The sequence below is a fragment of the Cryptotermes secundus genome, unplaced genomic scaffold (assembly GCF_002891405.2).
Source record: "Cryptotermes secundus unplaced genomic scaffold, Csec_1.0 scaffold2974, whole genome shotgun sequence".
Lineage (NCBI taxonomy): Eukaryota > Metazoa > Arthropoda > Insecta > Blattodea > Kalotermitidae > Cryptotermes > Cryptotermes secundus.
Genome location: NW_019737999.1, coordinates 86,369 through 111,494, shown reverse-complemented (window position 1 = coordinate 111,494; position 25,126 = coordinate 86,369). Strand labels below are relative to the sequence as shown.

Here is a 25,126-nt window from a genome sequence, read left to right as displayed (position 1 = left end):
GGGGGGGGTTGGCACACCACACACATGAATGGACTAAGTGAAACTAATGGAGACTTATTTACATAAAGTGTCTAAAGTGATTATAAATATTAAGAAAGATTATTTTAATTATGTGTTTATCATTAATATATTCAAATCCATGGGCATAAGCTTTGAACATATTATCATAGCAGTGGGATGAAACTGAGCCCCTTGGTACTGTGGCCTCAACTGGACGTACTGTAGTAGCCCATGATGATAGATGGGTATGGAGCATTAGTGCAGTGATAACTGTCATGGGAAAACGTAACTGCTCAGAAAGAAACCTACCCCAGTACCAAATTGTGTACTACAAATCCCACATGGACTGTGCTGCGAAAAGACAATGATAACTGCCTGAGCTATAACATGGCCAACTTCAAACATCACTTTCCCTGTTAGATATCCACTCAGAAGTTTGCACTGTTGCAAAGGGTTTAGTATGTGTTCTTGTAGTTTATATTACCATTAGAACTTGCCTCTAATTGTGTTCAGACAGACTACAATTTAGTCTTGTTGACTGGTTTTCTTTCCTTGGGTCTAATACACATACATAACTTTGACTTTCAAGGTTTAGCCACATCATATGCTGAAGCTGTTTCCATTTTGACATACATTACAGTTACTGTCTTAATCCTAAAAATGGCAACTGTGATATGTGCTGAAGTGCCAAAAGATAGACTTAAATAGCAGAATAGATTAGGCAAAATGAAATACCCATATTTCAAGGCATATTATAAACTTCCAACCTGTATTATTTACTGATTGATGTAACAGAAATATTTATTTATGGACAACTGATTCACTTTGCCTGAACCCAGTATATCTAATGTTGATTTGTACAGACAGCCCAAGAACCTTTATAAAATTAGTAAAGTTTCATGTAGAGTTCATGTGTAGTCATCATGAATGTAATATGTGACGTGTTTTATATCCAGCCCTATGGGGAGATGATTGGATCCATAAAGTGAAAATAAATGTAAATGTAAATGTAAACTGTTGCAGATAGGAAGCAACCAGCATATTATACAGCAAAGTTAATTATGTTTCTAAAATGCCAAAACTCAGTCCTGTCTCCAAGAGCCTATGTGAATGCATGAATAGCTGAATTATAATTATGCCATACTGTTTGACATGTAACTAATACTTTTCAAGCAACTAGTATTCAAGATGGTATACGTGGTTGCCTAGGGAGGAAAGAACTGGCTGTTTCTAGAGTAACCATTGGACTAATGGTTTTAGATGCCAGGATATTACTAACATTTCAAGAATTTTAGAGAAACTATAAATGTAAAGTCAGTTTGGAGACTTGAGCTATATATCACTGGGCTTTGGCAAGACTAGGATGGAGTTAGTGAAAGCATGCACCTGAGTTGTATTCCAACACCCATGACTGCTTGGATGCTGCAGGCTCCATTATTAGTGACTCCATGCTGTTGCTGAATGGTGGTACCTCGTCCATGCTCTGGAGACTAGTGCTACTGCCTGTACTAATTTTTGAAACAACTTTATTCTCTTGTAGTTCATTCATATCAACCACATGGAGAATTCCTCCTTTAGAAGCACTAAAACCATATTCCCCTTTGGTTATCATTAGTCTGTCAAGTGGTGGACATTTTAAAGTAGATGATGCTTCATAAGTCTCATGTTCTGAATCATACTCAAACACAGAACTGACAAGAGAAAGAGATTCAGTGTCATCACATGAATCAATTAGTTGCTGGTTCACAGCAGAGGTGTCAATCCTTGTCTCATTTCTGGCTTGAACTGTGTCAGAAGTTTCTGTTGCCATGTCAAACATTCCCATGTCATTATCACCAATGTTCAGTTCATCATCTGAATCTTGTGCAACATCTGCAGAACTTTGTGATCTCACCGACTGCCACTCCCAACTGTCACTGCTGACAGAATCAGCCCCAGACTGAGAAAACATTAGCATTGTTGTCCCAACACCGAATGTTTGACCCACACTGCCATTCTCCCCATTTCTTTTCTTCCCTATGCTTCCTCTCTCTCTCCTCTCTTCTGCTACTGCAATTTGCATATGGTTTTCTATGTCTGTATTTTGCAAGACGCTGCTATTGGACAGCTGTCGTGGATGTGGAACAGGTCTCTTTCTAGTTGAGGAAATCACATCATCCAAAGAACTACACTTGTTGTGTGTGCGTGGCTTTGGAGCTGGGGTGTGCAGTGTGGGTTCATGTTCCAAAGCAGCGGAAGCTGTTGTTAGGGTTGGGGTAGAAATACATGCAAAAGAAGAAGAAAAAAATTACATGCAGGAAGAGCAATGTGTTCAGAATTTACGGCATGCTTGGGTAATTAGGAGCCACAACCACTGTTTATGGTTAGTGTGTTTGTATAATTACAAGGTTGAAAAGATAAGGAAAACACATCCGCTACTAAAACTGTACAAAACTACAAAATATATATGAACATAATTGGATGCCAGATAAAGTTAGTTTACTGTAATATAACAAACATGTCAGAAAATGTATGTACAGAATAACATCATATACTGGCTCTGTTAGTGCCTGTAGAGGTTAAAAATTCCTTCTGTTTATCCCAAAGCCATAAGACTTCACAGAGGGAATATATTTGAATAAAATGTATAATCCATTTCTACATATAACTTTTGCTCAAAATATTTTTCACGCCAATAAATATTTGATGGCTATATTTGAGATGTATGCAGAAACACATAGATCTTCATGTACATGCCCATTATTGTTGTCTGATTTAAAAAGAAACAAGAATATTTTGTTAAATTTCAGTAAAACTATCAAAAATCAAATTTCATAAAAATCTGTTCACTGGCTCTTGACTTGTTACTCTCATTGTATAGTTAATAGGGGCATTTTTTATACTTTGTTGCAATGTATCAAAAACTACTGTTGATAAAATAATACAGTTTTATTGATCTTTAATATTCCTGATCAAACTACACTAATGAAACAAAATTATACTAATATGTGAACAGAGTTACTGTTACCAGCTCAACTGATACACCATCAAGGCATACAGGGAGAGTGGACATAAACTTCCATGAATTTATAACTTTGGCACTAGATGCAGGTGAATGTCAGCTTTATATTCTAGATGCCTTACTTCTAGCAAAATACCTTTGGGAAGCAACTGAATAAGAGGCTAGGAGATCCTAGAGGAGGTATGATTTTAGTGGTAGAGAAGTAAAACCCTGCCCATTTTGAGTACTGGGCCTGTACTGCTGAGCCCATAGCCTGTCATTTAACTGATTCAGCTGTCCTGGCTTATACCAGCATACAGCCATAATATACCATTTTGTTCTGGATATGCAGAATAATCACTCAAATTTGATGTTTGAGTTCCTCTGACAGTGAATATTATGATTATAGTCATCTGGGTATGTAACGTCATGTAGTTTGGTATATACTCGTAGGTATTGATATAAAGGTAAAGTAGTCCCTGTGTGTAACTAATTAAGCAGTATACCATGAGAATGTATGGGGGAGTGAATGTATAGATCCACTTTTCTTAACCTCAGAACTAGTTGGAGACGAGTGGTCAGCTTGACACCCCGGCCACTTTACCTCTGGGTAGAGCCCCCAGTACCCATTGGATAGGAGGTTGGGTGGACCCCAGAGCCGGTCTGGACGACATGGAGAAGTGAAAATTCTTGACCCTACCAGTACTCAAACTCCAACCTCTCTGTCATCCAGTCTGTAGCCAGTTGCTATACTGATTGCGCTATCCAGGCTCTGTTAGGTATCAATGTTTTGGAGGAACTGTCTGTCTAAATATTCACAGTAAGCAGAATACTTACACTGTGGTAGGTGCTTCGTCTATGAAAGTGTATCCTACTATGCAGATATGTTTACATGTAAATGTGTGTCCTGGAAATAGACTACTTTATTCATTGAGATGTATACAGACACACACCAGTAGGAAGTGTATGGTTGAATGTCATGGTGATTACAGGTGAACAACAGCTTAGTGTGACCTGTAAACATTTATGGTCTGGTATTTCTTAAAGTTGCAAAGTTCTAATCTTTATCTATAAAGTATCTAGTTAGGATAAGAAAACATCATGTGTGTGAAGAATACCAAGCACCCTGTTGTTCAGAGCCTTGTAGCAATAGGTTCCCTCAGCTGGCCATCAGTCCCATTATCACCCTACCCCTAAGGGTAAGTGCATCTTCTCCATGGCTGCCCCATTCTCAAAAATTGTCCAGATGGGAAGAGATTGAAAAGATGAAACAAATGAAACCTGAAGTCAGTTAAAACCAACCAGCCTGCCAGTCTATGAAGATTGCTGTCATCTGGAATGAGATGCCATGAAGTCTGGTAAAAAGGTACCAATGTTGTGTAGCAACCTACTGCCTCCATGTTCAGGGTAAGAAGTGGAGGCAGCAGGTTCCCCTGAAAGTTGTTAGCTTTCTACCTGACTACACTGTTTTACATTCCAGATGACAGCAATCTTCGTATTCAACACTGTTAATACCTCAAATCTCATTAATTTCTGGTTATGTTAATATTTAAACATGTAAAAAAAATCCCAGGGTTTATTTTCAATATTTTTAGCTATCTCATCTAAGCTAATGAGTCCATGACACAGAGCACCTAATGTTACAAGAGGGAATTTAATTCAGTCATAATTCTATATGTCGTTAATTAGTACATAGGCTTCCTTCATACAAATTCAGCTCTGCTCTCTAGGATTTTATCAAGATCCTGTAGGAACTTGTTCCAGGATTGACTGGATTCCCCATGACTAATTGGGAAATCTACTGGTGGGGGCACAAGCAAGCTGACCCTCATCCTAGGATTCAGCTGTCCCTCTGCAGTACTTCCGTCACATTCCTGTTTTGATACAGCTGGTGAATTACGTGTACCACTGCCAAGTTTGCAGAATGTGGAAATTTTATCACCAGGAGTATCTGTAATATTCCAATTTCTGTTTTGTATAAACTGCTCTTGTGGTATCACTGAAGAACATTCAGTTTCTTCTGACATAAAACGTGATCTCATATCATCTATTTTAGCAGAACTTAATACGTTTTTAGAGGTGGAATGAATATGAACCCCATGTGTATTCTTTTGGGAGGCTGCGACCTTAAATTCAGAATTCTGTTGAGTAGTCATGCTTGTACATCTTGTGATAAGAGTTTGGTAATTCTGTGAATCAGAGTTCACAAATTTCTGTTTGGAATTAGAAGACGAATGATCCCTAACTTTATTGCAACATGTATGGTGTGGCTTGTTACTAACATCATACTGAGGATGATTTTTATTAATTTTGACATTAGGAATCATCACGTTACATAATTCCTGTTCTGAACTAAAATCAGTAATTTTTATAGAAGCATCATTAGTCAGTGCCCTGTTTACGGCTCGGTTAGTTTTACCATTATTTTTAAAATTAGGGGTAGTATTTTTATGGTCATAAACATCATATGAATTCTCCATCTCATAAGTCTGTAGTTTTGAGGTACAAGGTTTTACCCCATAATCACTGTACCTCCCACAGAATTGGCGGGGGGTCCTCAAATCAACACTATATTTGGAAGTCAGTGAAGAAGTTTCATCAGGGAATGAACTGAAAATTGTCCCTTTGCATCTGACAGGGGATATCTCCTCTAGGTTCCATAAGCCTCTTGAGGATGGGAGACTGGTGTCCATTTCTAACTTACTAGTTGCCAGCTTACCTTCTGGAGTGCCTGTATTAACAACCTGAGGGCTGTTACTCTTGGAAGCAAGCTCTACAGGGGTCTCTGGTGTTGTTTCTACAGGAGGCATTGGGAGCTGCTCAAAGCATTTGTCTTGTTTCTCAACAATATGTCTGTCAGAACTCTGATTGGTAGTTGCAATGTCATGTTCACCCTGGTGCATTTGTGAGTGGAAGAGAGGTGTTTCTTTGGAAATGTCTAGAACATAGACATCCTCCTCAACTTCAGGAATCTTCTGGTCTCCATCCAAACACCCTTCTTCAGGTGACTGTATTTTTGTTTCAGGAATGATTTTGGGTTTCTTGACTGGAGATTCCACTGGCCTGTAATCATGCTCTGACATCTTCATCTTTCCAGGTAGAGTTGAGTACTTGTCCGGTGATTGAACACTGCCAGCTGCAGAATTCTTACCAGACAGATGTCTCTCTAGTGATGTTGTCTTTTTGTGTGGCTCTGAGTTGTCCTGATCAGTGGAGGACAGTGATAATGATGACAGGTGCTTTTGCTGTTGGTGATCTTTGGTTCCTCCTGCTCCTGGTGGAGGTGGTGGTGCTTTCTTTTTCTTTAGTCCTTGACCTGTTATCAAAACATATGAACTACAATGTTACACTAATACAAAATAAACTATAATATGTACATAAGTCATTTGATGTCAACCATATTGCAGGATTCAGATTGTGACCTTCCCAGTCATGATACTCTGTAGTCTTGTGGGTGAATATCAGTGTTCTGGAGGAACATACTGCTTCTGTACCCTGAAGATGGAGGCAGTATGTTCCTCTGAAAAGGTGATACTTATTAACCAAACTATATATCCCAGGTTGTCATCTTAACCTTAAACCTCATTTTTTCATTCTCATTAGCATATTTGTCATTTTGTTGAAATTTAATTCTTAGTGGAAAACAGAGAGTTTCTCTATTCCAGGTTGAAGAACAACCCGCCACAAAAAGCCAAAATGATGTAGAAACACATGCTATTCTAGGAAAGATTTTCATATGAACAAGGGTTACATCACTGTTACCAACCTGTGGAGGATGCAAGGGAACTGTTAGAGGTACTATGCTGGCAGCCTGCCATGTTTCCCACTCTGTTCAGACTTGACATTGATCGTGACAAACCATGGCTTCCACCATGAGTCTTCATCTGTATTGGCTGGCCAGACACCAGCTTTCCTTCACGTGGGAGTGTGTCCACAGCACAGCTGGAATTACAAGGTTGGTAACACTACATCATCAGTGTCATTTGATGAAACAGCATCTGCTTTAGGTGTGAGGCATATAAGTTAATGGCAAAATGTAACTAATTAAACTAAATAATTAAATTTTTACAAATGAACCACTTTAATTCTTTGAAGCATGAAATTAGTCTAAATAATATTTAAAAATTAAATCCATACATCNGTGGGATGTTCCCACATCACTCCCCCCCTTGCGAGAAGTGATGTTGCTGCTTGCGAAGAGTATGCTGCGTCTATGCTGGGCCGTGATGATCCAACGTAGGCGTCGTTACTTGATGTTCACCACACGTGCTTCCAATCACGTCGGGGTCACCAATGTGGGGCTCTCTATTGTCAACGTGTGTAGTCTTGTCACTATTCCTATGACAACCCACTTCTTCGGAACAATTTGTTGGCCCTGAAAAGGACCATGGCTGCTGAGATGATTGACCGGTGAGGTAGCGCGGCGCGCGCCGGTAAGGAGAAAGGCTTGCCGCGGTGAAAGGCTAGGCNCACAGAAAACACACTGAATCTCCAGTGCAAAGATGAACTATTGTGAGAAATATCTTAAACATATAAATATGCATACACTGTGTGGGCAAAATGTAGAATTTCTCAGTGTTAAAACAGGCTATCTTCCACTTTCAAAGAGGTCTTTCCACCAAAACTCTGCATGTCTTTCTTGTTTTCCTCATCCCAGATACATGTCCAACTCATCATAACCCCTTACATTCATTCACCTAACAATACTAGATTATCTGCATAAATTTTGAGGCCTATCATTATGTAATATCCTGAAATTTATGTAGGATTTGGGGTTCTCACATCTTGGTATCTTGCTTGGCTTATTTGACCCTGAAGATGGAGGCGATGTATTCTTTCAAAACGTCAGTTGATTTTCAATGGACTACACAGCATTATACTCCTGAATAAAATACTCTTCATATGAAATTTAATTCTCCCCCCTGAAGTAATATAACAGGTTTCACAACATACAGAATAAATGGGAAGTTTATTGTATTATATACAGAGTACCCATAAAGTTCCTGTTTTGTTATTGTGCAAATGATCTCATGTCACATGTTTGCATGGTTGTCATATTGGTGTTATCAACTAAAGGAAATTAATATGTTTAATGTGCAGTCAGGTTGGTCATCTTTGGAATTTTCCAGGTATGAGACAATAGGTAGGTAATATACATACTTTTCTGTCATCTGGTTGCCTTCAGCAGGACTCTCACTAAGAACTGAAGCCTCATGGTACCCACTGCTGTCCGAACTATTGCGGGAATGTGATACAGGGACTTGTGTTGTCTTGGTGTTATTACTCCTAGAATGCCCATTCATGACAGTTCCAGAGCTTGTTTCTGCTTGCACATTTGATTCCTGTGGGAAGAACTTCAGGTTCAGTTCTTGACAAAATATGCATGCTGCTTATAAATTTAACCAGTCATTTAAATTTTTGTGGTTTGGTATTGTATTATTATAAACTGACTTACATACTTACCTTGTTAAATACTCTTTAAATCAGACAAGTTTATAAATGTGTGCAAAGTGTAGTTCTGGCATGTTCATTCCATTTTGTTTAACTATCTCAAACTGTAGTAACTGAGAAAAAAATGGTGTTTCACTTTTTTCTACAGCTTCTGTTTAAAACATTATTTGGTTTGATACATACTTTGTATATTACACTCAAGATGCACAGAAAAGCATGTAGGCCTTCATTTTAGAATGTCCTTTATTTTTATCTAACTGTAACCAAAGGCTCTGTGCTGAGAAGCCAGTGTGGTGGCATAGCCAAAATGTCACACTGTTATTATGTTACAAGTCACATGATGCTACTAACAGTCCGCTGTGTATTGCTGATTGGTCCATTGTTAGAGCTGGGTGGCTTTGGTGCAGGACGTCTCTTTCTAGCTGGTCTTGCTGGTGCGAGTGGTGCCATCATGGGTGGCAGACTTGGTGCAGGCGGTGAGGCTGATCGGCTGGCTGACTCATCAGATCTGGCTGGTGAGATGCTGCGACCCCCTAGGCTGTCACTGCTCACACTGCCCTCACACACACTCTGTAAATGTAGACAGGTCATTCAACAATTCCTTACTCTGACTCAGTGGATTCAAGAACTTTCTTACAATATGCTAGCCATTGCTTACTGAACTTTTTTGATACACACATAAGTAAAAACGTCAGTAGTTTCCAAGGACCAGTCCCATCTCTGTCTCACATTGTTCAGTACAAATAACAGTCCACAAATCTAATTATTGCCACAGCAAACAAGAATGTTTTTATGATACTGTCAAATGTTTGTGATAATTGAAGTCTCTTGGTAAAGAGAAAGGCTAAAGACAAGAAAGATGTGTTTATTTGAAATTTACCACATTCTTATTAACATATGGATCAAAGACAGATATTAAACTAATGACAGCTGAGATGATTTTAAGAAGAACAGAAGGAAAAACAAAGGAAGTGAGAATAAGAAACAAAGAAATAGAACAGATTTGTAGACAAATACCATATGATGTCATATGATGTGATGTCATGTAGTCTGGTAGATATATGCCAGTGTGTTTCAAGCCACACGACAGAAAATGGAGACAGCAGGTGTCTACAGTTCATATGTGTCATACTACATGGCATCCTATTCCAGAAGACAGTAATCTTAATACTCACTGCAGCAAGAATGTAAAGTCTCATATATCTTATACTATAGTTTAAATAAGTCATTAATCAAATCAGAAATATATGGCACAAAATATAATATTAAATTGATTCTGACACTCACAGATTGACTCTGCTTGTTTAACACAAGTCCCAGCCCAGTGCCTGTTCCGTGTTGTTGACGTGCTTGCTGACGCCGCTTGTCTTCCTCTCGCTGCAGTGCCATGATATCAGACGATGACAGTGCTGATCCCATGCCAGGTGCCCGACTTCGTGCTACTAATGTCACCTCCTGCAGACCATAGTCAGCTAGAGTGCAGGATGGACTCAGCAACTGAGACAGGTTGGCTGTGGAGTAAAATCATTCAATGGAACATACAGAGAAAAGTGATTTCTGCCTTTCTGTGGAGCTTTGAGTAAGACATTGTTCCGGTTCATTCATTCATCAGTAATCTGTCAGATGACAGGTCCACAGCCTCTTCCAAAACAGTTTCTCCACTTAATGCGATCTTCTGTTTTTGGAAAGAGACTATCCAGGAATAGTGATAATGTGGTAGTTTTTCCATTTGCTTTCCACATCGCAGTACAACAGCCGTTCAAACCACTCTGGTCACGCCTGTTGCTATACGAACTTGAACCATCTCGAGCATCATTTTCTCTGTGCTTCAAGTCGCCGCTGATGACGCTGCTTCCGGCATCAGTTTTCGGTGTCTCTCTTCGTCTGATGCCTACCCTTTGACCTGTCCAGCAAGGGAGGCCCTGCCAGTAGCTACGCTACCGCTGGTATAGCTCTCAGGGTCCTTGGCATACTCAAACACCCTCACCACGATAAGGTGGAGACACCACCTTATGTACACCGGTTATGTCACAAAAATATATCCAAGGATCGAATACTGCTATTACCACAGTCCACAATTGGACATGTTCCTGAGTCAGTTCCATCCAAGCCCCATCTCACACCTGTTTCATACAAATCAGTCTTCATACAGTCTCTTTCTTACCCTCAAACTACCAATAGGTCAGTTTCCAAGTGGTTTCCCCTCCAATATTCCATATGGACTTCTTGTTTCCACCATCTGGACAAAATGTCAAGCCCATTGTACTGTTTTACATTGCACTGTGATACTTATACTAGGAACATGCTGTCATTTGTATGAGTGTGACTGTGAATGGGGATTGGATCGCAATTGGGTTTCTTGCACACTTATATACAACTCATTGCTGCACTTCACAGACCACTATAGGACACACTAGGTCTTCTCAGTCTGTTACATTCCTCACTAGCCATTGTTTGGTAGCAAGTTCCAATGGCAGATGTTCCCCTCCCTCTGGGTTCCTGAAATTTCCTCGGCCACAGCTACGAGCTTCTCATAGCAACAGCTCATAATAACTGAACCCCAGCAGTTCTCTAACTCACTCACTAACTTCTCCTGCTTATAACATCTTCACGTGGACCACATAGAAAACACCATTCCTCTGTTGCAATGCAATTGTTGCATTCATGTCTGTTTGCAGAGCTACTGCTTAGCAATGGCTGTTGTATAATTGCTTATTTCACAGTCATTGCCTAGCAACAGGTCTACATGCCACAATACATAAATCACAAAGTTCCTTGTCATGCAGTATTATAAATTATCAATACATTCATCCTTCTGAGGGCCAAATCATTTCTGGAGTGTTCTCATTGTTGCCTAGCAATTGGTATACATGTCACAATATCATACATACTGAAAGATGAGCAGTAAACATTTTGAACAAAATCTGTCAGATGGTTTACATATTATACAGGTTTAAAGAATGCATGTTGCAGTGTGTCCTGCAGCAAGCTTCTGGATATGAACTGATGTATTAGTAATACTGATTGTAACTTACTCTATTTTTATTGAATACATCTCTAATTTTGTGAGCATTTGTGATCGTTGTAATGAAGCTTTAGCTTCCATGAAAGGTTGAGAATACTTTTACAAGACTCAGGTCAGGGAAAGAATGAGTATGGATGGTGGAAATCACAGTTAGCTGCCTTCTCCCCACTCCTACCTACAGAGAAAACTTATCCTCTGTCAGCACCAATGACAAACCAGGGATGCAAGCAAGTGAGCCTGTAGACAGAATGATAGTCAGAATATTAGTGATAACGAGTGGGAGTGATGGGAAGCACATAGAGGGGAGATCGCTGCTAGGCAGACAGGTGCAGAAAATCTTTCCCTGATCATAGTATGGCTAAATTACTGTTTTTCAGGGAGGACGCTGCTCCTTGGAGTTAGTTTTTTATTTTAATTTTTCACTAAAATTCCCCAGACATTGCAACACTGCACTTAATTACCTGGATGCCGCAGCTCATATTTGTTGGGGTCGAGGTTCTTCTCTGTGCATGTCTGGTGGAGAATGTCGGAGAGAAGAGTCCTTGAACTGACCCGTGTCACGTACAGCTGGTTCCGTGGCAGGTGGACCTAGAATACAACAGTATGGATGTGAGTACCGTTGTCTGAAAGATATATATAGTCTACTATCAGGAGAAATGTTAATTCATTGGCATTGTCTAGTGGCATTTAGTGATAGCTTATGACAAGGATCAGCTTTAGGTTTATGAGAATTTTGTTCTGAATTTAAACTGACTGTTTTGCATTGATGCTTATGATTCTCCTTATGATGTGTATTTGTACCAACCGTTTTACAGTGCACACAATTTCACCTTTCTCTTCACTACATGTTTTGGCACTAATGTGCCATCTTCAGGTGTGGTTTTATTTACGTCAAACCATTGCACTGCATGCCATCATGTCTCCTTTATAAAATGATTAAATGTATATATGTCATGTATAATAATAAAGTTTATATATTAAAACTTTTCAAGATTTATCATCTATACGTCACACTTCAAATTCGCGAGTTATGTCAATCCTCTCCTATGGGAGTACTCTTCCTATATTCTTGCGTATGTTGTGTCCTTCCCTTGTGACTGCGTGTGTCATATTGCTCTTATTATCCTTATTTTGGATGGATATTGTAGTTTAGTGATCATTGGTCATCATAACCTCGCTCAGTTTCAATCCTTTAAAGCACAGTGGTAACTGTGTATATCATGTGCTTTAATATTCACAAACTCAGAATAAAGAGTGATCTTATCCCTGACAACCATTAACTGATCTTTATAATGGAAATGGAAGAGGTTTTGTATGAGGTAGGAACTGAATTCTTAAATGTTACTTCAATGAACCTGAGGCCTGAAAGGGTTAATTAACATTTGATGTGGATGTTAAGTGAGTTCCTAGTCACAATGACATGTTGTGTCCTCAGGTTGTGGATGGAAGGCCCTAGATGTGGACAGCATTCATCTATGAACATATTGCATAAGCAGTACTGGACAGCCAACAGGGGTAAGTCCTTTAGCTTGAGGATTGAGCAGAGGAGTAACAAATCCTCACCATAAATAAAACAGCATGAAATAGTATTCTTCAGAATAATATAAATGGGACAATAATATTAAAATAGATCTTAAAGAGATAGAATATGATTCATCTGCCTCAGGATAAGAGTCCTGTGGTGTACTCTTGTAAACAGCTATTAATGAATGTTCTGGTTCAATAAAAGGCAGGGAATTTCTTGACTAGCAGAGTGTTTTCTTGTGAGTGAATTTTCTGCATTATGTAAAGACCTTCAATTTCTGATTATACAAATATTTCAAAGGTACAACGCTTTTATAGTACCTAAAATTTGACAGGATTGTCTGAAAAACATACTTGTCCTCTCAAGTAAAACACTACTGTTTCTCAATCCATAAACTTTCAGTAAGCTAATGTGAACAGTCTGCTCCAATTACAAAAACATACAGTGAGTAAGGGCAGATAGCAGTAGATTAGTGGCAGCTCTGATGAGATTTTTAAGAAGTATATAATGAGAAACCAGAAGAGGTAAGAAATGAATAGATTAGAGAAGCTTTAAAAAGTAAATGCATTAAAAGATAAAGTAATAAATAACAGAATAGGATGGTATAAGATACATTTTAAGAGTGAACTGAATCCCCCCCCCCCAAAAGGANGAAAACGTCTGTAACAAAGACTGAGAACAAGACAGGAAAAATAGAATAGGGAAGATGTCATTTAGAACAAAAGATCATAGGCAGGAAGGAGCACATGGAAGTGGAGGAGTTTTGGAAAATCAGAGATAGATGGACACACTTGGTTCCTAGATGACACATAGAGATGGAAATGTCAAAGAAAGGAGAAAGTTCCACTGATAATTTCTCTTGAAACTTGAACTGGATATATAAATATAATTTGGCTATATCTAAAATTATCTTGTTAATTCAGTGCAGTTTCTTAATATGAATGAGTGATAGATAAAAATCTCTATAATCGTATTTGTAAAATACCAGGTGGAATCAGTGCTATAGACCAAATGTTTTGATGAGGATTTCTGAATTGTGAGAGACCGTATTCATAGGTGGGTTACAAGTGTTTTAGAGGGACCTCCCCCCTCCTCATCTACCCTAGAGATCACAGCAGCAGAATCCTATGGAAAATTGGTAACCACCTAGAAGATCATACAACCAGAGGACCACAATCAAAACTGAGTGGTGTGAGACCCCTCACCTCTCATCCCAATAATGTGAATATTTTTATTGTGATCATCTGGATAATAAGCGTCGTATGATCTTGTATGTTGTTACCAGTCTTACAGAGGAACCTGCGGCCTCTAACATTTACTTTGAACATGGTGGCAGGAAGTTCTCCGAAACATTTACTTTGAACATGGTGGCAGGAAGTTCTCTGAAACATTTACTTTGAACATGGTGGCAGGAAGTTCCTCTGAAACATTTACTTTGAACATGATGGCAGGAAGTTCTCCAAAACATTTACTTTGAACATGGTGGCAGAAGTTCTCCGAAACATTTACTTTGAACATGGTGGCAGGAAGTTCTCCGAACATTTACTTCGAACATGGTGGCAGAAGTTCTCCGAAACATTTACTTTGAACATGGTGGCAGGAAGTTCTCCGAACATTTACTTTGAACGTGGTGGCAGGAAGTTCTCCGAAACATTTACTTTGAACATGGTGGCAGGAAGTTCCTCCAAAACTATGTGGTGTCATAACCCAAAAAGTACGATCAAAACTTTTAATGCACCAAAAGCCTCGAGTCTCATACCTGTAATCTGAATGTTGGTTCAAATGGCTGCTGCTGATTCAGTGGTTTTAAAGGTGCTTTCTTCTGGACTGCTGTGGTCTGAACCTTTGATTTAGGAACAACTTGTATGGTCCATGTGTCGAGAGCCCCAATAGGGGTGCTAGGCTTGTAGGGAAGGATGCCCCGTTCACCTATCGCCTGAAGCACATGACCACCTGTTGAGATCTTGTTGAGAGTTGTCACTTGAACCAGCAAGTCCATCATAGGCGTGCTGCAGAAGTTAAAAAAAATACTCTAGTGTAACAATATATATTCTGTACATCTCTCTCACTCAACCAAGGGATCAATTTCTAAGAGGTTTTCTTATCAGCGTTTTACCCTGAAGAAAATAAGCAGAACTGTCTCTGGATTTCCCTCACCTGCGCTCAACACTCATTTTTACAGAATGGCCAGTAGGTAGCACTACCCTCAGGTCCATGGAGCCAGCCAGCATGTCAGGAGGGGTGTCCTCTGTGATGGGGAGTGGTGGTGTTGGTGGCATGGTGTCACGTCTTCTGCAACAATCAGAAAATAAACAAATAAGATTTAACATTCCCATGACAGCAGATATTAAGATATTTTCATTCATATGCTGGACATCCTATTGTATCACTAGTATATGATATATTAATCAATCACAAATTCTTGTTTTCCGTACCTGATTTATTGAAATATCACTATGCTACATGTTTCAGTTGTTTAGACCATCATCAGACGTTTTATTAACAATAGTGTCACTGTATTATTGAACTGTTTATGCAGTGGATCCATTGTTACTGGTCTTACCATGTAAAATACAAATCAGTACATATATATACAAATACATATAGGTTACAGTGTTTAAATGTATTAAAACATTTATCAATAATTGGTAAAATTTCTGAAGTACTAATTATTATTAGTTTTTGTTAAAGTCGTTTTGTGTAATATATATGGGAATTTGTTTGGTAGTATCGGATGTGGGGAAAGGAAAGTATATGGTAAGTTAAAATTTTCTTTTTTATTTTTATAATTGCAAGGGTGTGTACTGGGTGTATCTACTGAATAAGCTAGGATATTTCATAGATACAGGTGTTTTCTGCATTGTTGTTACCAATGGATGCGTGCTGTGTTGCTTGGGCAGTTTTAATCTGAAAAATTAAGACTGTATTGTGTATTTTTTAGTTTTTTAAATGTGTGTATTTTGATATGCCATGGCCAGTTCCTTGGTTATGTTTTTTTAGTGGTGTTTACTGATTTTCCTGGAAGGGTTTATGTGAGTCCCGAGTCCCAGTGAGGCGAATTTTTTCACTTGACCTAATCCTTCCAGCTGCACTATGGCTCAGCACTCGACTCAAGTCTCTAACAGATATGAGTACCAGGAATCTTCCTGGGGGATAAAGGGCAGCTGGCAACTGCCGTCTGTGAGCTGGCTGTCCAGAGAGAACATGGGAACCTCAACATCTCACAACCATATGGGCCTTCACTGCCTGGTACAGGGATAGCTTTACCTTTACTTACCTTTGCCTTTTACCAATTATTACTAAATATTTTAATACATTTAAACATTGTAACCTGTATGTATATGTACTTATATGTACTGTTTTCTATTTTACAAGGTAGGACCAGTAGCAATGGATGCATTGCACAAGCAGTTCAGTAAGTGACATGTATTATTTCTTATAAATCGCCTGATGATTGTCTACATGACCAAAACATGTGGCATAGTAACATTTCAATAAACCTCAATTATTGTAAGCAAAAAGTTCTGCTTGACAGATATACCACATACTAGATAATAAGAATATGGTCTTGTGGGATGTGCAGCAATGTGCATAATTTCCAGCATTTTAGAGAAATGTACTGCTTCCATCTTTAGGTTTCTGTGATTTCTTTTATAACATCACTATATAGCATCAAATGGTAGGATGTTTTGTGAACAGTGAATTGGAAAGGATTTGGGCATAATTGGGCTACTATCCTGGAATTTTCTTGGATAGACTGAAGAAAGTCACGTTAAACCTCAGTCAGGAAAGATGATGATTGCCCAAGCACCTCCACCTCCCAAATACAGAGTGATACTGCTATACCAACATGTTTGCTCCCCAGTTTGGGGAGGCTACAGGTTCCTCCAAAATATTGGTGCCTATTTACCTAGGAGACCATAATCTTAAAGACATAAAACAATTTCCAGACATGCATGTTTTGTATGAATAGCACTCAAACTCCCGACCACACGCTAAAACAAAATGTGACAGCGCTGAAAATCTGGCATGAAAACATGGAAACAAATAGTCAGAAGAACATGGCTATATAAGGGAGACTAATACTGCAATGGACTGAACGTAGCCGTCTAGTGATTAGCACTTCGGTTTCGTGTTTGAAAGGCCTTTGGTTCAGAACTCGGTCCTGGGACCGGCCGTACTGACTTAGGTCTTGGGCGGTTTTCCTCAGTCTCTCCAGGCAAATACCGGTATATTATCTCAAATCAGACCATTGCCGCTTCCAACTACGTCCGTTTGAATCAACTATTCGTTATCCTGCTATCATTTGCCGCTGTATAGTTTGACCTATTGTCGGCGTCATTAAATAAGGCGTAAAGTAGATAACCACTGCAGACACGTTGCCTACTTTGTCACCCCGCACCCTCCCAGGAGGCCTTGCCGTCACATACACTGGCCTTCAAATCCCCAAGGCCTTCTTCAAGTGTGCTGCTTACCTACAAAACGACACGAAATTCAGGGAACACAATACAGGCAACGAAATATTATACAATTCTAAGACGTCGATTCATGTTTGGTTCCAGTTTTCAAGTAGAGATGGGGTCAGAATCGATACTGAAGCACAAAAACTTCAGATTATGATACTAATGATCCAGAGGAGTCCACTACCTACAGCTTCAGGATTTAAGAACTTCTGTCCTGAAAATTGAGGCAGCAGGTTCTTCCGAAACGCTTGTGCCTATCTACCAGACTACACGGAGTCACATCTCAATAGACAGTTTTCTTAATATTTAGCTCCGTGAAAACGTTAAATCTCAAACTGTACTAAACGAACTAACTCTTAATATTTCAAAATCATTCACCCTAAAAATCCTATTCTTATAAAACCTGTACGTTCATTACAATCATCAAAACGTCCGCCAAAGGGTTATATTTAAATTCAGCTAAATTAAATTTGCATCTTCTAAATATACTTCCCTAAAACGAATTTTAATAGTACCATCACATCTACCCCTAGCCCTTTCAAGTTCTTTATTTTTATGTGGGTTTACTAATCAACATTTTAATTCATTCCATGTGTTATCCTTACACCACCCATATCAGTGTAGTATAAGCTCAAGCAGGCATGAAGGTCAAGAAAGTGTGCAGTTTCAAGTTTGGTAACGCTGGTAGAAGGGAATGAGCGTTTATAGTAAATACTCTTGCCACCACTTCGCATACACACGGCCTGATCGAAGCATCCAATATTAAATACAATACAAAATTAGAGTTTCAAGAAGCTCTTCAAAATAAGAATTCTTCATGAAAATGACAACAGCTCACACACTACACACGCATGTCGGAGAAGTTGCCGCACCATCACGGGGAGATTTTTTTTTTTTTCCTCGTCGATGCTCATGAAGGGAAAAGTAACGGCTTCGGTCTAGAAAACCGAAATTAATGGCCGTGAGGATTCGTTGCGCTGACCACGCGATACCCTCTATCCGCTAAAGTTGGCTCTAACTTCGCCGACAAGCGGCGGTCGCTCGGTCGGTATAGTTCGCTTGCGGATTACAGGCCACGGAGTTAATTAATTTTATATCACTGAATGTTTTAAAACTGATAGGGCAGAAGAAAAAATGAAGGATCTTCAATCGGCGGAAACCTTTAGAACGTTAGACGGTCGTCCAATCAGAGTTTATGTTGTTCTGAGATTAATTTCTGGGAATACAGTTAGGGACGGGACAGAACACATTGCATTTCATGGCCTCCTCAAGAATATGACGATATCATGTCACGATACAGCCTACGCTTGCATAACTCTAGACCCCCAAGTAAGAAAATTGCGTCCAGAAAATAACGACTACTAATAAGTGCCACTGCTACCTTTGTCTCTCCAATGTCATGGCAATTTGAACCATTATGCACGACCTGACACTGCTGCCAGCCACCAGAGCGCAGCTACATATCTCATTATTGCGTATTCACCTGTCAAAACAAAAAGCCTAAGACGTTCCAATGTGAACTGACTCTTTAACCATTCTTTTCGAAAGTTTCAAACGTTATATTAGAATGAAATTGGAGCAACTCTGCGAATGACTTATAACTGATTTTGCAACGGACAAAAGACATACCGATGTGTTGAAACTTATAATTTTACGCATGCGCGAACAGCGAGTAAGCATTAACCACGTAAAAAAAATATAGAAACGGTTACAATTTTGAATGAACACGGTTGTGCCAACCTCATTCCTCCGAAGTAATGCTTCTTGTGTTAGTTAACGGCCCTCAAAACTGCCCCGCCTGCGGATTTCTATCTTATCGGCCGTACGCACATTTCGCACGCAACAGCGGAATCCAAAATTCGTCCGTTTTTCCACCTGCTGAGAAAATAAACATACAGCGACTTGGCATAACGATGTTTCACGTACACCAGTCGTTCGTCGAGTGCTGTCCACAAACGCACAGCTAGTCATACATTTCGAAGTCAGTAGCCGCTTTCGTGTTCTTCTCTTAATTCTAACCTGCAGCTGCATCATTACTATCTGACCATATCCTCAGTTCTCGCTATACGTTCACCATTAATTATTTCAGTGAATCGTAGTCCGTAACGGCATAAATGAATATGCTGCTCCGTGACCTGTAGTCAGCAAGTGAATTATACCGCCCGAGCGACCGCCGCTTGTCGGCGAAGTTAGTGCCAACTTTAGCGGATAGGGGATGTCGCGTGTTCAGCGCAACGGATCCCTATGGCCGTTAATCTCGATTTTCTAGACCGGACATAAATGAATATATTCTGATAACAAATGCATAAAAGTTAAGGAAATGTTGGGATAGTGCCTCAAATTAGACCACGACCTCTTCCGCATCCATTTCAATTAATTATTCGCTGAATCCTTACAAACGCCACGAATAAAGTCATTCTTGAGAAGCTAATAGTTGCTCAAATAGCCAAGAAATTCTCGGTACTTTACGGAACCCGAAGGTTCACTATCGTGTTTACAAGAGCCCGTCGTTAATGCGTGTTCTGAGCCAGATGAATCAAGTCTACATCTTGTCATCCTATTTCGAAGTCCATTTTAATATTATATTCCATATATGCCTAGGTTTTCCTACCAAAATTCTGTGTGTATTTCTCACAGCTATGATGCGTGCTACGTGCCCCATTCATCCTTAATTTCTGTAACATTCTGTGGTATACAACCAGGGCTACTGACAGCATCATTAAATAAATTAAAAACAAATAAATAAGCAATAAATTAAATGAAAGTTTTCGAGTAATCCAAGTTTCATACTTGACAAGTTTTGTTGATTTATTCAGAACTCCCATCCATTCAGCAGTAAGATGTCTGCCTGTCTGCCCCTTGAAGAGATAGCAGCTAGGCCTCAGACAAGTTTCTAACCCCCCCCCAAAAAAAAAAAGCTTTCAAGTTGCATCACGACCTTCATAACACGTCTTTCCCCAGGATGGTGTCATGGCGCATGTCCTGCATTCAAATGTTTGATGCGCTCCTGGCAAAATGACGCACATAGCCTTGAAGTTATACGGGAGGAAATGGTGCTTAACTAATTAAAGCTCTATGCCATGAAGGTGTATGAGGGAGTGCATGGATACATTCACGTTACTAGCTCGAGGTGAGTGATCAGCTTCACGCCCCAGCCGCTTTACCCCTGTGAAAAGAGCCGCAGTACCCATCGTATGGGAGGCTGGGTGGGCCCCACAACCGGTCTGGACGACGTTATGAAGAAAAAATTCTTGCCTCCACCAGAAGTCGAACTCCGACCCCTCGGTCGTCCAGTCCGTAGCCAATCGCTATACCCACTACGTTATCCCGGCTCACAATAATAATAATAATAATAATTTTGATATTTAAAAATACTAATCTCTTGCCATATGCTGTTCTTAAATGCGAATTGCTAGAAGAGATGTGAAATGAGGTAAAATCAGAGACGTAACGTTCAGCACACGGTCATACTGTTCCTGAGGTGCAGGCTGAAGGTTTGCTGCAGTAGACCCTGTACGACAGAATAAACACGGTCTCAGAAGCCTTCCGACAAAGCACAGGAAAGAGTTAGCTAAAAAAAATTGAATGACTGGCTAATTGAAAACACAGGCAATCTGACTGGCTTGCTGCCGAATTCCCAGGTACTTTTTGTCTCTGAGCTGCAGGTAGAAGTAATAAATGCTTCAGCATGTTCCTGTCGAGATTTGGGGTCTTCACAGAAGTAAAAATTTAGATCGTGGTACGCTGGGTTACGACTCTAAGATGCAGGTAGATGGTGTCTCCCAAACGTTGACACCCATCTGTTAGACTACACGGTGTCATAAACCAGGAGACCATCATCTGAATTTTTCTCGTTCGTTATGAAATCCGAACGTATATGCCATTATGCATGTCACTACTGCCTCACTTTATAGGCCCTGCAGCTCACGTTCTCAAAGTTTATCTCTAAGATTCGTTTTAATATTGTGACGGAATATGACAGTTCTAAGCAACGGCTCGGTAAACACCGCCTAAAAGTTGGAATAGTGGAGCTAGACACGGAATTGCGCATTTGCTAGGCAACGGTTGATGCACGTTTCCGAGACAGCAGTAGTGGAACCCTTGGAAACGGTGACCTCTGTTCGGTTCTCTGGAAGTTATAGAAGGGGGTTCATTCGTGAATTCCAGAGGTCTTCATACGGCATTAGTCAGACAGGATTCGTGATGCATTCAAAAGAAGTTAAATGTGTGAGCTGTTATGATTGGCTGTAACTGTAAAAAAATGCCAATAAATCCAATCATCAAATCCATAACCCATTATTACTAGTCACGACAACCCCTAATAAGAGGCAATATCATATTCTCATCGTCTCGATAATCCGGCTATTTTATTATGAGGATTACCCACCTTAATTCCATAAGTATTTCTTTTTTACGTTTTTTTTCTACGTAGACCTACCCAACCTATTTGAATTTCCGTAATTTAACTATTCTAAGAACGTGAAGTACGAGTAATTTTCCGTAACGCTGGCAAACCGCCACGTCGTTGTAGCTCAAAGCATGACTTAGTGTGTGATCTAAGACATCAGTAAGCAGGGCGATGCAGCACACATGTTATGACACATCCAGTGGTTTGCAAAAGTGCTCGAGTTCCGGGTGACATGACGCAACGTGCGGACAGGATGAACACGAAGTCTTGTTCCCACTATTCTTTACCTTGCACAGAACTGAAGATAGAAAGCAAAACTGAAATTGTGCAATTCGTATCGCAGTGCACAGTTTTCACATGCGTTCTTCGCGCCTTGGCTTTCTCAACGCTCTAGCCTGCTCCAAATAGATTGATGAACATGCTAACAACTGTACAGCTTTGAGTACTATGGTTGCTAGGTTTCGGAGGAGGCTCTACCACTTCATAAGTTCGCGCGTCCACCACGTTATTAATACCGATTATATGAAATGAAAAATTACTGGTTTGGGACGACCTCCAGTAGCATAAAATTCATACCAATTTTCACTCACCTAGTATCTCTCGAGAAAAACATGCGTACAAACAAACATTGTATCTTCTATATGCATTCTTCTTATTCACGCAGTATAAGAACCCCTAAGGAAATCAAGGTAAAATGCAACGCTGTAACCTTTTGGTCTTAACGCCTTTTTTTAATGAATTTAAGTCAAATTTCTTAGTGGGGAGACATGTGTACAAAGGGGCGGATTGAGGAATGTCGGAGCAGGATTGCAACCAATATCTCGACGTAAAAGATGGGTGCAGTCTTGTTAAACTTGTCCTTAGCCAGAAGATGGCTCCACCTTACGGCAACCGCAAGGCCAAGAACGTTCATTCAACTTCCTTAGTCGATAGGGTCACCGCCACGTCAGGTTGAGCGCTTGGTGCAAGGGTACGGATTGTCGGCAGATCTAACGTTTTGCGTGCATGGCTAAGAGAGGGAAGACGAGGGGGGGGGGGGGGTCCCATTCATTCATGTAACCATGTTATGGTATTATATTATATGTTTCTGGGTTCGAACCAAATATACCATTGTCCGTTCGTATGTAGGCCTATAGTTTTTAGTGATAAAAATAATACTTCATTTTGCCGTGACCTACTTCAAGACTTCTGTTGTCAACCTTTACAACTTATATCTCGAGGGGCGAAACCTTGCAAGCCATGTTGGTTACAGATGATTATACCAGCTCGCAGAAAACATCGGCTGAAAATAAATGATTCTTCTTCTGAAGTATCTGTCTCTGTTTTATTCTTAAATATGCAGATAATTCCTGAGAGCAAAGATAACGGCTTGGCGCTACAGCCCACTGTGAGCCTTGGCCTCCTTGCGAAGGTATATTACCAATCTTTCTGAACCTTCGACACCAGATCGAGATGTGTGGTTAGCGCTATAGCCCGACTGAGAAAGAGCCCCCAGTACCCATTCTAAAGGAGGAAGAATGGTCTCCAGAGCCGGCCTGGACACTGTGGAAAATAAAATATTTCTGCCACCGCAGGGAATCGAACCCTGTTTCTTCAGTCATCCAGCCCGGGGCCTAGTCACTATACTGAATGACTTATCCGGTTCATCGTATTACGTGCACAGCTATAAAACTTGATTTTTTTAATCTGACATTGTTCGTAGCTTTTGGTACATACTGTGCTTTTTGCGGAGCACTCGGTAGCGTAGTTGGTTGAGGCACTATTCTACAAGCCGGAAGGTCGCGGGGTCGAATCCCGATGAGGTTGATTTTTTCAATTTACCTAATCCTTCCAGCCGAATTATGGCCCTGAGGTCGACTCAGCCTCTAACAGAAATGAGTACCAGGAATATTCCTGGGGATAAAGGGTGGTCGGTGCATAAGACTGACAACCTCACCGCCATCTGTAAGCCAATTGTCTAGAAAATGTGGGAGCCTAAAAATCTCACAAACCTATGGGCCTCTATGGCCTGTTACAGGGATACCTTTGCTCTTTTTTTTTTCTTTTGCTGTACTTGCCGCTGTGTTTTCTCAACACCGCTAGTCACGGCTTCTTTATCGTGACGTCTTTTGGATATTTATTAAATTTATTTTGAGTTTCATGTAAAGCAGGAATTATAGTGGACCTGTATAAAGAGACTTCCGTTGAGTAATTTTGGCGAAAATCTTGTGAACAGAACAAAGAAGACATGGCATGTCGTACGTTATACGTCCATCTTAGACACATGTGCAAAGTAAGCACAGGTTATTCATGTATCCTCTGTTGTTCCTCGTTCCAGTGCCTTTCTTCATACCAGTGACTGTTAGCTGAAGTGGGGTTCCTATTGTTACGCAAGTGGCCCCAATACCAAACCGGTCCACACACGCACCAGCCTGCCTCTTGACGAGACAGTTTTACTGAGAGGCTATCGACATCAATGAAATACAGTACCACCCTGATAATCACACGTAAGTGAAGCAAGTATCAGTTGTAGTATCAGTTGTCTGGCATAGCACGATATTGAATGTGCGTCGCAATTTGACGCGGCTGATATTGAGAGAAGACTACGTGGTCTGACAATATAGTTCGCGAACTTATCGCTGAATATCACCGTGGTCACCTTGGGAGGCTATGCACTGATGCCAGCGCCTAGTCCACTCTTCAGACAATTATAGGCCACGGAAACCCCGACAGTAATTTAGAATCAACCTGTATATCCTGTTTAATATATAGTAAGCATTTTGCTAACGAAGATTTCGGCAGAGGAGCTAGGACTTTCCTTCTTCCCTCTCGAATCGACCCATAACGCGTAAGTATGCCTTACGATAGCACTGTCTAGAAAACTCACTGTAGTTAAGTCGGGATTTTTTTGCGAATGCTGGAAGAAGTAAACATAACTTTACAATCACTCTGTCTCTAATTGCTGTACTGCCACAGTAAAAAGCTGGGCCTTTTACTGATACAGCCGTATAAACTAGTAAAACAGGTGAGAAGTTAGAAAGCCACTTATTGAGACTCAGCCTACTCTGACGACATGTTTCTACGCAATTTCCTTTTCGAAGAATGCTAAAGACGATGTATCTGGATAAGCAGTAACAGTTGCCGGTGACCTTAATTAATGATGGATGCCTTATTTTCACTCAAGGGTATGAGATGGACAGATCGAAGTGGTTGATGTAGCAATAAAGGTTTGGTTCTTATTCAGGTGCTTGGTTCGAATCTGGGCCAGTGCACCGGCTGTTCTGACTTGTGGCTT

General features: G+C 40.2%; 1 protein-coding gene and 1 long non-coding RNA gene across 6 annotated transcripts in view; one reads left to right on the top strand and one right to left on the bottom strand.

The window, feature by feature from the left end:
* Positions 1-25,126, bottom strand: part of LOC111870662 — a 96,193-nt gene that overhangs the window by 10,437 nt on the left and 60,630 nt on the right. For 3 of the 4 annotated variants that reach the window (XM_023863132.2, XM_033753959.1, XM_033753958.1), the window contains exons 2-10: positions 15,139-15,273; positions 14,741-14,990; positions 11,918-12,044; positions 9,719-9,942; positions 8,783-9,001; positions 8,141-8,322; positions 6,747-6,922; positions 5,700-6,296; positions 1,387-2,238 (exon numbers count right to left, since the gene is read on the bottom strand). In XM_023863132.2, the coding sequence (XP_023718900.1) occupies positions 1,387-2,238; positions 5,700-6,296; positions 6,747-6,922; positions 8,141-8,322; positions 8,783-9,001; positions 9,719-9,942; positions 11,918-12,044; positions 14,741-14,990; positions 15,139-15,260 (2,749 nt within the window). In that variant the 5' untranslated portion in view covers positions 15,261-15,273. The remainder of the gene's footprint in view (positions 1-1,386; positions 2,239-5,699; positions 6,297-6,746; positions 6,923-8,140; positions 8,323-8,782; positions 9,002-9,718; positions 9,943-11,917; positions 12,045-14,740; positions 14,991-15,138; positions 15,274-25,126) is intronic. The other variant, XM_033753960.1, reaches the window with a different exon arrangement.
* Positions 11,980-24,332, top strand: LOC111870664. 2 transcript variants are annotated; one of them, XR_004513691.1, is made up of 3 exons: positions 11,980-12,065; positions 12,892-12,971; positions 24,170-24,332. It is a non-coding gene; the product is annotated as an uncharacterized LOC111870664 (long non-coding RNA). The 2 variants fall into 2 exon arrangements; XR_004513692.1 differs by lacking the exon at positions 24,170-24,332 and adding an exon at positions 20,406-20,503.